Source organism: Astatotilapia calliptera, chromosome 14, assembly GCF_900246225.1.
Source record: "Astatotilapia calliptera chromosome 14, fAstCal1.2, whole genome shotgun sequence".
Lineage (NCBI taxonomy): Eukaryota > Metazoa > Chordata > Actinopteri > Cichliformes > Cichlidae > Astatotilapia > Astatotilapia calliptera.
In genome coordinates, this window is record NC_039315.1 from 7,035,127 (window position 1) to 7,048,558 (window position 13,432).

The following is a 13,432-nucleotide window of genomic DNA, read 5'->3' on the forward strand; positions in this document are numbered from 1 at the left end:
ATGCAGCGTTCCACAGATTGAATTTAATTGTGTTTCACACTTTAATATTGATCTTGGCTATGTATAAATGTGTAACACATGGAAATATGTCACAGTTTAGCTCTGTATTTACCATATTCATCTATCCATTTACCACATTCATAAGGTACAAATGGCTAAAATACAATACATCTTACCAAGTACTTTATTACAGGTATCAGGTATTTATATCTTCTACTCTTACTGCATTTTGTTTGAAATCTAAAAAAGATTGTGATCCATCTACATCGATAATCATTCAGAATTATTTGCTATAAAAGCCAGCTAAATCTGTTTTTAATGACTCTGAATACATTCATAAGCACGTTCATACACATGACCAAGCTTATTGGAATCACTCTGTCCTGGAATGATACCCTATCATATGCTAGTTTTACCTTTCTGATAATCACCGGTTAATTAGATTAACCTCCCTGCAAATAACAGGGTCTTTAAAGTCTTCTTCTCTGAACTTTAAGCACCTTAATATTATTTTTTAGATTAATTTAGTCTGTGATGATCAATTGGCTTTGTTGCTACATAAAATCCATACTCATGACTCCTTTAAATCATCACTGTTTCAGTATTATATTGAGCATTAAGCAGTGTTAGGCAATAAGCAATAATGCAAAATGCGTCTATACAGTACTTTAGACCATTTCATAACCAGTGTATTTTTAGTATATAAATGTTATATTTCAGTACATTGCAATAGTTTATTTGTTAAAGAGGTTAAGAAGACCTTTTTGGGTACTCTTACACAGATAAAGAGCTGATCAAAATTCATACATGTAAAAGTTTTTTTCCTAATGTGTACAGTATCTGTCTTAACTTGCTTTTCAGAGATTATCTACAGCTGGGTGTTTAATGAATTCCCCTCGTTTGTCGCCGAGGACAGTCGACGCTTCATTTCCCAGGACACGGGAAACCTCTATATTTCGAAGGTGCAGCCCTCTGATGTAGGAAGTTACATCTGTCTGGTGAAAAACACAGTGACAAATGCAAGAGTTCTTAGTCCCCCAACACCTCTGACACTGAAAACCGACGGTGAGTGTTTTTTTGGGTACATAACACAGAACATTTTAAAGTTCAATGTTTGTTTGACAGTAACAGAAAGCTAAAACTACATTTTATATTCTGTGTGTGTACAATATTGTGTAGAAATGCATTTGGAGGAAAATTTCAGATCAGATAGGTTAATAAAGTCGGGTGTTCTTCTGCTTTCCACTGAGCCTCATGTTTGTAGAGGGCGTTTTGAATTCCATACACACCATAAATAGATAGTGAGCAATGCTTTAACATTAGTGCGGGGAGCCTTCTTAGCTCACAATGTGCTTTGGTGAAACTGGCCATCGGGGAAATCATTTTCCTGCATAAAATTAACTGAATCAATGGCCCTTGCTGTGGATGGGAATTTGCTCTTTTATACTAGCCTCTCAGGAGCCATGGTGTGGAGCTGTTTGTTGGATACAGGTGTGGATTTCACCTACAGGCTTTTTTACATCCGACTACACAGAGAAACGTCCATCACTTCACGCAGGTGCCTGTCTTTGTCAAGGTTTCAAAGAGCCACTGAGATTACATCCCCAGTGAATCTGTGAAATGGCCTCTGTGCCTCAGAAACACGTTTGTTCCAAATGTTACAACGCAAATTTACCTCTTTACAATTACATGCCTTCCGGCAAGATTCTTGCTCTGTATTTGCATAACCTTGTGTGAAGTGGCCCTCTGAGACATACAAAACACTTTGCACATAACAGTGCTAAATTGGTTTGTGTCTCTGTAACTGAGCTGCAAAATGTAGTCATAAGGGCATATGGTCAGTCGGCTATTAGCATTTTAATATTTTTCATGGTTGGATAAAGAAACAGAAGATTAGTTGTTGCTGTGTTTTTTTTTTTCAAATAGTGAATGAACGAAGGAAAATGAGTTCTGCACCAACCGTGTCCTATTTGGTAATGACACATGGGTTGAAGAACAGCACCCTCACCTGCAACACAACACGGCCAAATCTAATCACTACACCTGTAGGTCCATTACGCCAAAGAACGTCTTGGCATCTCTTGCTCAAATCTCATGATGCTTAGCAGCCTCTTATGTTGTGAATTTGGGTGTAAAATTCTGAAAATTACATTGGCGCACCTCACAGCAGTCGCCCAAATGTTGCCGTGCTGTTCCCACCCTTCAGTCATTGGAGTCTGACCAATTAGACACTGCAATCTGTGCCTCAGTAAAAATGAGTGATTATTACACAGCAGACAGTTCAAGCTGGATCTGTGCGTGGCTCACCACTGTCAGCTCCAGCCCTCACTCTCTTAATCAAAACAAGCATCTGGGTTCCATTATACCCAGCTGGAGGCCATTGATCGTCAGATCACAATCCACCTTCAGCAGAACGGGGCTAAACGCTAAACTCCAGACTAATACACCTTTTAAAAACAGTTCATCTCAGAAACACCTCTTTGATTTTCTGCTTTAGTGAATTTCGAAGCAATTGCACAGTGTTGCCCTACATAGCATTATTTTGCTGTGGTTCTGGATGTGAACCAGTGTAAAGCACGTACAGCATATACGTACGTAGCTGTTTTGTTGCTTTTGCTTTCCCTCTAACATCCTTCTTTTGTTTAACATATAGATATATTATTTCCATTAAATACAACACAAACCTCAAAGCAGTTTTACATTAATCAGCTTTGCGTTAGCGGCCTATCGTGTTTACTTTAGGTGTGCATGCTTTAAGCTGTCACATAATTGCCTTTGTTGATACTTGTTATGCATAAAAACATTACAAAGTAAATTGTCACTGATAGTAAACTGATTACAGCTTCAGAAGTTATGGATGCATGCTTTTATATTAACTCCGTAAGACCCAACCCATCAAAAAATAGCCAGAAAATTCCGATTTTTTTGGAACTGAGATATTTATTAACCCTTATTACAAAATCCACAAAAGTTTTGGGTTTTTTTTGCTATATCATGGTGTTTATGATATCGCATTTGATACATTGGGTGTTTTTGGCAACTTTTTGTTAACAACAATTTTAGACAAAAAAAAAGAGTTTAGTATTGATCATGTTGATGAGATAGAGGTCTCAGAAACTCATGTATTAAATATGATACAAATGGCATTATAGGGATAAACAGTAGCTAAATCTGAGGTAATAAAACAAAATTCAAGAAACTGGACTAAAAATTGCAGATATATTCATGTCTTATGGTTAGTGAAAAATAAGGAATTTATCCATCAATAAATCTCATGTAGCTGGGAGAGTACCTTATAAATACAGAAATGCAACCAAAATCTATGGTGTATTTTTATCGTTTATACAGATAAGTGCTGCAATTTTTATTTGGGCTTCGGCAGCACAGCTGTCATTAATGTCATAACATATTTTCTGTCTCACTACTGTGTCAATAATATCAGTGAAAGACAATGTTTGCAGGCACATCTATGCATGGGCATGTTTTTCTCTGCTTCACTTTACTAAATTATTATTGAAGACCTCTGGTTCATAGATATATCGGATGTCAGAATGATTTTTTTTGGCCAACATACTGTAGAGGCATAGTCAAAACAACTCCCTGTCCTTGAATGAATACACATTTGAAAAGGAAAGAAAATAATTGTCATTGTTCTTAATAGCACATTGTATACGTCTATGTTCTTTTTGAAGTTTAAAAACATTTAATTTAAAGAGCGTTAAATGTGCTATTTTTAATGAAAACAAATATATAATGTGCATATAATGCATATAATCTGTACATGCACAGATTAATTAATCAAGTGCATATATGACCCGGAGTTGTCAATTTATTATTTCCTTTTATTTTATTTTCAATTAAAGTTTCAGAAGTTTTGATTTTGATCGGCATCATAAAACCTATCTGTTGCTGGGTCAGAGGCCTAATAATACATTCTTTTAAATTTGTATTAACTTGGATTTTCAGTAAAAGTTAACAGGCATTATAGTTTGAAATTGGTTGGCAGAAGAATGAAATACAACGAGAAAATAATCAAATTTTCATGTGATTAATAAATGAAATTGGAACATAAAATATAATGCTACGCTGTAGGGTTGGTAATGTTTTAGCACACCGAGTCTACACATTAGTTCTTCCAATTCTATCAAGTCCAGCCACTGAGACTGAATATGATATTGAATATACTATGGCAAGAGCCAGTGAAATATTGCAAATTCATTATATGTGAAGGGCTGCTTTGGAGCCATAAATGTTGAGAATGAGATTGAAATTGAAAAGTTCTTTGGAACAAATATCATAAAACTCCTTTTCCATGCATAGTGGGCCACAATTCAATAACCCCACTCCCTTTCTTCATTCATTTTATCACATAAAAAGTGTCAGGTGCATGTAGTAGAAGGTGTAATTATGGTTTCTCAAATGTCAAGCGGGTCATTTGTCCTGGTGCTCATGTACTTTATAATGCATGTGGAGTCGTGCTACACATGCTCTGATATGTTTTGATGTGTATTCAAGTTCAGCTGTGGATGTGTGATGTTCAAATGCAATGATTGTGTATTTAACATTACCGTATGTCACCGTTCTCTTCACGCTGCTGCTAAGCGGCTCTCTTTGTATGCCTGCAGACTTTCCTGTTGGTTGTTTATATATGTATACACTGTTAATCTCTGTGTAAAAAGTAGTCAGTATTGCCTTCACTGGCACAATATTTTGCAAATCGTTGCCAGAGTCAGAACACAGTTTGGAGAAAGAGCTTTAAAGTATGTCACCCCCCTTTTTTTCCTGGAATCATTTACAGAAGAACCTGAAATTGGCAGAATAGATTTTCTTTGAGGGGTTTTATATCATTTTTTAAGGATCAAAAAATGGTTCTCTTGGTCAGTGTGAATGCTCCTGAGGATGCGTTTGTTCTCATATTATTGCATGTGAACTGGATGCTGTATTTGCTTGCTCGTTGCTTGTTGTGTGTCAGTTATATTTGCTCATTTATATTTGTATTTGTTACAAATGCTGCTTCTATCCTGGCCTTGGCTCTTGAAAAAGAGATTTTAATCTCAGTGAGACTTTTACCTGGATAAATAAAGGATTTAAATATAACACATATTTTCCTTTGAGAAAAGTAAAACATTCAGATAATATTCGTATTGCAAACACCCATTTAATAAGACAGATAACAGTAAATCCCTTTAAATGATGATGTTTTTCTTTGTTACACTTTTTTTCTTTTTTGTTTATTACCATCTCTGACACATCATCCTAGTAAATGAAAATAAATAGCCGGCTTAACATACAGATGAATAAACAAAGGAAACGTCCTCTGGCGATGGCTTAGAACAGAGGTGTTAGTCATAGTGGCACTTAGCAAGACTGATAACATGTTATCACTTGTGTCCTTCACAATGTGTTTGTGAATTGTTGAGCGGATTACTAATTCTTGAGGACAATAGTAGGAGTCATTTTGTCTCTTCTGCTGGAGAATGTTTGTTTTTTGTTTGTACGTCATCTTAATGTGCTGTTTGTGTTTTCGTATAAAGCTAATATGTCACCTACAGACTTTTCCTTACATTCCCACATCTTCCAAGTATCTGCGACATATTAAGACAAATTAAATTGCAATCTACCAAAGTGCTAACCCTAGCTAATCTTGCTCATGCTTTAACCCACTGTTTTTGTAGGGATTCAAAATATAATTATTAAGTTGTGTGCTTTACAGCTCTGTCAATTAAATAGTCTTATTAAAATAACACTGTATAAACTTAAGGTTCATGGTTAAAATGATTTTCCAGATGGTGTGCACAATGTGCATTCCACACCTAAACACTGCTTTGATTTAACATACTGTTCATTTTAAGAGGTTTAACCAACACAAATCTCTAGGAAGAATACATTTATAGCATATAATTTTATCCTTCAGTTGTTACTCTTATTTTGAAAAAATTGCAGGTGAAAGAGGAAATGGGTGCCTAAATTATTTTTATTTCTTTGTTTGTCTGTATATGGGCAACAAAGTTGAACAAATCGCCATAACATCAAATTGTTAAATCACTGCAGTCTGTTTTTGTGTCCACACTGCAAGACGCAAAGGAATAATAGCAAACTGGAGACCAACCAGCTATTGCAATACCTGCTTCTAATGAGTACAATTTCTCTTTCTTAACCCTTTTCAGGTGTCATGGGTGAATATGAGCCCAAAATTGAAGTGCATTTCCCTACATCTGTTCTGGTTGCCAAAGGAGTCACTGTCAGACTGGAGTGCTTCGCTCTAGGAAAGTAAGTAAACAAGGACATATTGCGCAAATATTGGTAGTTGTTTATTACAGCACTATCATATTAATCACCAGGAACAGTAAAGTACAGCCTATCGCTGCTCTGTTGCTGAGAGATCCTTTAGATAATCCTGCCTGTGTTTTTTTTTTTCTTTCTTCCTTAAATTACATTATTCCATTACCTGAATGGGAAGCAGGCATATCTTGTCTTCAGGCAGTATGTTAAGTGAGTGTAGAGAAGTGCTGCATCGTAGCTTGGCTGTTAGATGGCATGTTAGTGCATGGTGGGGGGGGGACTGAATGGGGAATTCAGCCCTAGGGACCCATGTGTTCTTATAATTGAGAGCCCTAATGTAGCTGTGTTTCCTGGGTGCTTTCAGGGTCCGTTATGAATGTAGAAAGCCAAGGTTATGTGTTTGGAAGGAAAAAAAAGGGAAATTGGTAATAGTTGTCTGCCAGGAGGGAACACTCTTTATTCCACAGAGACTAAATCCAAACCACTCTCCACAGTTACTAAAGTTAGTGCTACTGGCTTCAATATTGCCTTTTGGAATATTTATTTTCTTTGTCAAAGTTCTGAAATTGGGAAAGACTTTATCTCTAAACACAGGTAGGCTAGATGACGAAAAGCGGAACTTTATTGGTAAAATCAGTCTAATCAGCAAGATTGCAAGATTGCAGTGGTGTTTTTTTTATGACACAAAATAATTCTGGTAATAATTTATCATCTTTGCTCTTTATTTAGTATTTATGCAGTATAAATTATTCATTCCTATCTTAAGTGCAAACAGTCTCTAATCTGCGGATGACTAAGGGCCTCATAATTGTTTACTTTGATTTAATTTAATTATCCACATTATGGTGGTCATTCCCTAAATATATAGACACTGTATTATAATCTCACTCCCCTTGGCTTTTTCTATCAAGCAAAGCAGGAGTTTCTGAACAGTCTGCTTGATGGGAAACCCACTGAACAGCCAAACAGCTTGAATTCTTGCCCTGTGCCTCCCTCAATGAAGTAATTTGTGCATGATAGCTTTCAGTCAGACAGTGATCCCAGTGACTTACCCTTTTACGCAGAGATGAATGATTTATCAATGCACCCCATTAAGAAATGCCAGTCTTTATATAGCACTGAAAATGAAGTTAAAATGGGTTTTGTACTCCTGTTGATCAATATGTATGATGGCACTGCTATCTAGTACAGGGCAGAAAAGCTCTTTGTGTGAATGCCAAAGCTCCTTGATGTGATTGTCTGAAGGAGACAATGAAAACAAAAACAATATGAATACTGCTCTTAACTTGAAGGAATTTTGAACTATGTTCACATCATGAGCTATTTTAGTGATGTCTGTAGGAATTAATCAAGATTTTTGTTTAACTGCACCATGTAGAATTAGTAATCACTGTGGTTCCTGAGTTCCTTCATCCATAAAAAAGGTAAATTACAGCTTTGACTAGAAATAATAAGCAAAATACATATTACAGTTATACAGTAATTCCAGAGTCCAGTGACTTTGAAAGAACCTTTGAAAAATAATTTCAAAGGTATTTTTAAAAGCAGAAATTTAGATAAAGTAAAAATCTAACTAATTAAAAAGACATTTTTGGTTTCAAGCTCCACTCATAAATATTTGGCCTTTTGGAAGTTTTTATCAATGATGTGCTGATTTTAATGTTGCCTCCCTGAAAAGTCTGAGGCCTTTTTGAGGTTCTCTTAGAGAACGCTGTGGACTGAGGGAGGCCTTTGGATCATAGTCATGAGTGATGGGAAGGTGGGCTGGCAGATTAGTGCAGCAATAGCAATAGGACTGTTGTGCTGAGGAGAGAGTTGAGACGAAAGGCAAGGCTTTCAGTTTACCAGTCCATCTTTGTTTCAACCCTTACCTTTGATCACAAAATCTGTGTAATGGCCGTAAAAATAAGTTCAGAAAAACAAACAGCCAGATAAGATTCCTCCGTAGGATGGCTGTGCTGAACTTTAGAGATATGGTGAAAAGCTCAGACATCCAGAAGGAGCTTGGATTAAAGCCTCCGTGTCAAAAGGAGAGTTAGGTAGTTCAGTAGGTTAGGTAGTTAGGTTGCCTCCTGGGTGCTTTCCTCTGGAGGTGTTCCAGGCACACCCAGCTGGGAAGAGATCCCAGGATAAACCCAGAACCCACTGACAGATTATACATCTCATCTAGCTCTAGAACACCCAAGGATCCCCCGGGAGGTACTAGAAAATGTTGCTAGAGAGAAGAACATGTAAAAACAATGCTCAGCCTGTTATTACTGTGACCTAACTTTGGATAATTGTACATTAGATGGATTGATAATTATAAATGCCAGAACCACGCACCCTCAAGTTGAAATCCTGCCTTCACAGGATCATCTATAAGTAACTCTGGAAAGTGCAATTCTGTTAGCTGCTTTTATTTCAAGGGTTACTAGACTATGAAGTTCATTGTAGTTCAAAAAGCCTTGTACATTCGATGGGTTACACATTCAACCCACTCATTTCCACTTAAAATATAATATGTAGCATGTGTTAGAAGGTTTCATCCAAATTGCTTTAGAGTAGTAGATATACTTTTTAGTTTCAGTGATCCCAGAGGGAATCAAGCTCTTGAAGCCCTGCAGTTAAAGCTGACCACTTAGTCAGCATGAAACTGTACCTCTTAACACAGCACATTTTATACTCTCTGTGCTGTTGTTAATGTTTGTGCTCTGATACAAACGTTAATAAAAACACCTTTGTCTTTCGTTTGGATACTTCTTTTAAAATGGTTTGGAAATATTTTTTTTTTTAAAGAAGAAATTGAGAGTTAGCAAATTAGCTAAATAGTGAGGCATTATCTAGGAATCAAGTTCTTTATTATATTTTGGTATTAGATTTAATTTTGCACCTTTATTATGGAACAAGTCCAGATGAGGGCGCATCAATTGTGTGGATTGCTAATTAATATGTAATCTGCAGAGCTTGCCTTTAGGTACATTTTTCAATTGAAAACCATAACACCTCACATAAACTCCAGTGTGTGACTCATTCAAAATGTTAGGGTATGAAATGCTTACTTTTAGAGTTTGATGAAACAGACCACAATCACCAGGGTTTCAGAGTCTACTGTCTACCTGTCTGCAGCTTCAGGAAGATGCTGACAGGAAGACTTCATACAATGAATGAACCTGTTCCCTTCCAGTCCAGCAAACATGTGCAGGCCCAGTGCTTATTATTCAGTCTCCAAAGCAAAATCCTTCCATGGACTCAGGAAGTTTTACCCCCATCGTCCAACCTCTCATAGTCCCTACAGATTTCCTTTGTTATCTGACTTGTCAACAGTTTAGTTGGAGCAAAGGTCTCCAGAAAATTGTCCATCAATAACATACAATGAAGTGCATCACAGCAACTCAATGGCATATTCATGAATACTGATTAAGTCTTTGTGACTCTTTCTAGTAAAGATAAGAGTATACTCATGTTCAGAAATCTGGGGTTTTGGTAATTCTAACATGTTCTTTCTGGAAACTATAAACTATTCCTATTCACAAGTCACGAACATCACACGGAGGTTCTGTCCAAAATGAAAAAGAAACATTTGTTTAATAAAACGTGATATGAATCCTAATTTGAGTCCATTGCAGCTCAAGGGAGTAACATTTCTGTCTTGACTAAATGATTGATGGGTTCAGTGGAGCTTTGTATGGTGTCACTTTTCTATCTTTCACAAAACTGTCAAATCTAGTCATATAGTCACTACTGATACTGTGCTTATACATAGGATGACATTCACTCTCTGCATGTGCAAGTAATCTATCAAAGGGATCTTTAGGGGAATACATGAATAAACAGGCGTTGATAATGGTTGCTGGAATATCAATTATTTAAAAAGAAAAAACCCTGATCTTGTAATAACCTCATTTGAATAATGTCCCTTTTCCTCGAATGTCTGGTATCTGTTATATCTATTATATATATATATTTACTGTAACAAGTGAGACACATCTATCGTGGGTGGTCAAAGGGTCATTGTTTGATATGCAGAGCAGAACATTAAATTACTATCATGGGTTTTCATGACTTATGTGCAAATGAAAGATGACAGCCAAAGTTGTCTTTTACCTCAAGATCTTGATAGAAATTATACGGCATAGTGATGGAACTAATTATTCAATCCCCTGCTGTATTTAGAAACACGCTCAATTAAATGAGTGAGTTTGTTCATCAATAAAATAAATAAAATGAGCAGTCTCTAATTTTTATGGTAGTTACAGAGAGACATGATATGAACCAAAAATACAGGAAAAAACATGTAACATGAAAAAGTATTTGATCTGCCACAAACCAGCCAGAATTCTGGCTTCCACAGATTGGAATCATTCAGTCAATTATAAATACTCCTAATCTCAGTGTGTATGAAGCACATCTGTCCACAGAATCAATTTTTGCCTTTCCAACCTCTCAACCTCACCTCACCAACCTCTTCACCGCCAAAGGAGCTGTCAAAGGACAGAAACTGTAGACCTGCAGAAGGCTGGAATTAGGGCTGTTCGATATAACGATATATATCGGATGACGATATAAAAACATCTATCGTTTCGTGGTGTCGCAAAATAAACTGTTTACGGCAATATTTTTTCATCGTTTTGATGGTCACTGTAGTGGCTATATTAATTTCTTAAAGTTCTCTCTTTCTCTTATATTTAATATAACCACACTACAGACGGACAAGCGCCTGTTTTTATGCGTTGTGGTTAGCAACAACAACGGTAACAGCATTACTATGGCGTTATTTTTATGCCACTATTCTGAGCACACGCAAAAGAAATTTGCAGGTGCAAGTGTTGCATTTTGAGGAGAAATTTATTTTGAGTGAAGAAAAGCTATTTCAAACACTGAAATACATTTTTTGCACGCAGCAATGAAGTTTGTTCACTCAAATTTAGCTTTTCTTTGCTCAAAATAAATTTCTCCTCAAAATGCAACACTTGCACCTGCAAATTTTTTTTACGTGTGCTCAGAATAGTGGCACCAAAATAACGCCATACATCGCGTGTCCGCTTGTTTATGTTCCACATAAACCTTTCGCAATAAAGCTCAAGATCCTGTTGAGACTTTTCAAAATAAACGGAATCACGTGAAAGAGCAGATTATTTACGGATGAGAATTAAAAAAGAGCCGCCAGGTGCTAAAAAATAAACCTTACACGCAGACGTTAGGACAGGCTTTTCCCCGCAGCACGCCGTGTAATAAATACTCACAAAGGAAACGGCGGCCTTTACAACTTATGTCTAAAAATGTATCGTTTCATGCATCGGTTAAAACACTCGACTCCAGGTACATGACGCGCAGCTGAAAACACTTCCCGCAAGACGAGCTGCCCGAGATTCACAGAATTTACAGAAAATTTTACATTTTTGTGATTTATATCGTTATCGGGACGATAGAATTCTTATATCGGGATATGAGATTTTGGTCATATCGCACAGCCCTAGCTGGAATGGCCTGCAAGAAGGTGATTAATGTTGCTGCAATTATTTAGAAGTGGAAGAAATATAACATGGTCATAAATCACCCTTGATCCAGAGCTTCATACAAAATCTTGCCTCATGGAGTGTTGATGATCACGTGGTGAATCAGCCCAAAAAATATGGCAGGAGTTTCAGAAGACAGTTGGGACGATACCCACCAAGAACAGCAGAGGTAACACAAACTGCGTTGTGATGGATTTTAGTCTTGCAGTGTCTGCAAGGTCCCCCTGCTAAAGCTCTTTACATAAAGTTTGTATTTGTATACATTTTTATGAGTCAAAAAAAGTTCAATGCAAAAGCACCATAAAGATTCTTACTTCAAACTTTTAAACCACTTGTTTTCATCATTCAAAAGTCAATGATCATTAAAGAGGGATATCAGTGATGGAGAGTTGAAGATGCAAAAGGTTTAAATATCTTTTAAAGCTTTCACAGGCTGCATATATTTAAAATTTATTAAAGACAAGTCCTAAATTTCTTGGAGCATTTGAAAGTGTCATTACAAGATCATTTATCTGTGAGTATATGGTACATGTTATTCTAGTCCCTTTTCTTAAGGAAGCCCTGAGTTTGAATTTCTTTAAATGATTATTTCTGAATTGAATCATGATCGTACTGTATGTAATTCTGCTTGTACACTTTATACTGTAGTTCAGTATTATTTATGCTACTGTATTACATGCTGTGGTGTGCCATGCTACTTTCTTCTTCTCGCAGCCCAGTGCCAACCATCACGTGGAGGAAGATAAATGGCAACATCCCCAAGAAAGCAAGACTCCGTAAATCTCAGGCTGTGCTAGAGATTCCCAATATTCAACTAGAGGACTCGGGAACTTATGAATGCAAAGCTGAGAATCCAAGAGGAAGCACTGCTTTCAAGGGACATCTGCAGGTCTACAGTGAGTCTAAGTATTTTTACATGTTTTTGTCTTCACTGGTTTAGGGAAAAAAATGGCACATTTTGATTATGTGGTGTTGGCAAACACCCCACCACTACCACACACACACACACACACACACACACACTCCATTATTATGCATTATCTAAGAATGTGCTTGTATTAGAACAAGTGTTCATTCATTCCAGGAATGACAGTCTAACCAGCAGCTCTGCTATTTTGGTCCTTCTGAATTTCTTACTCATTTTTCATAAAGTAATCTTTGCCACTTAGTGTTTTCAAATTGAAGACTGTTCCTTAGGAATTTGCTGAACAGCCCGTGCTATAATTATGTATTGATCTACCCAAGATAATCCAAGAGCAAGGATTCATCACAGCAAGGAATGTGTTGATTTGTTTGAGCTGAGAGAGAACTTAATAAGTGTGTCTTCTTCTAAACTACATCCCTGTTCATTTGATGCTTAATAGACTTCTGTGTTTGCTCCCAGGTGCATAATTTGATTTTTTTTCTGTATTGTTTATATTATTAACAATTATTATTTATTTATTGATGATACATCTCATCTAAAAAATACTGAAGAACTGCAAAATTTAATCAAGAATTTTCATTATCTGTTTTGTATTTGTGTATGATTATTCATTTTGGGGTGAATTTCACCTAAGAACAGTTTTTAGTTTTCTAATAATGAATTTCTGCCTGGTTTGTCGCCTTCTGTGATCATAAACTTATCTTTGAGGCTGCATGACTCCCAGTTC

General features: G+C 36.5%; 1 protein-coding gene across 4 annotated transcripts in view; it reads left to right on the forward strand.

Moving 5' to 3' along the window:
- cntn5 (contactin 5) overlaps window positions 1–13,432 on the forward strand; it is a 119,456-nt gene that overhangs the window by 79,132 nt on the left and 26,892 nt on the right. For all 4 annotated transcript variants that reach the window (XM_026191357.1, XM_026191358.1, XM_026191359.1 and 1 more), the window contains 3 exons: window positions 862–1,065; window positions 6,168–6,270; window positions 12,495–12,676. In XM_026191357.1, the coding sequence (XP_026047142.1) occupies window positions 862–1,065; window positions 6,168–6,270; window positions 12,495–12,676 (489 nt within the window). The remainder of the gene's footprint in view (window positions 1–861; window positions 1,066–6,167; window positions 6,271–12,494; window positions 12,677–13,432) is intronic.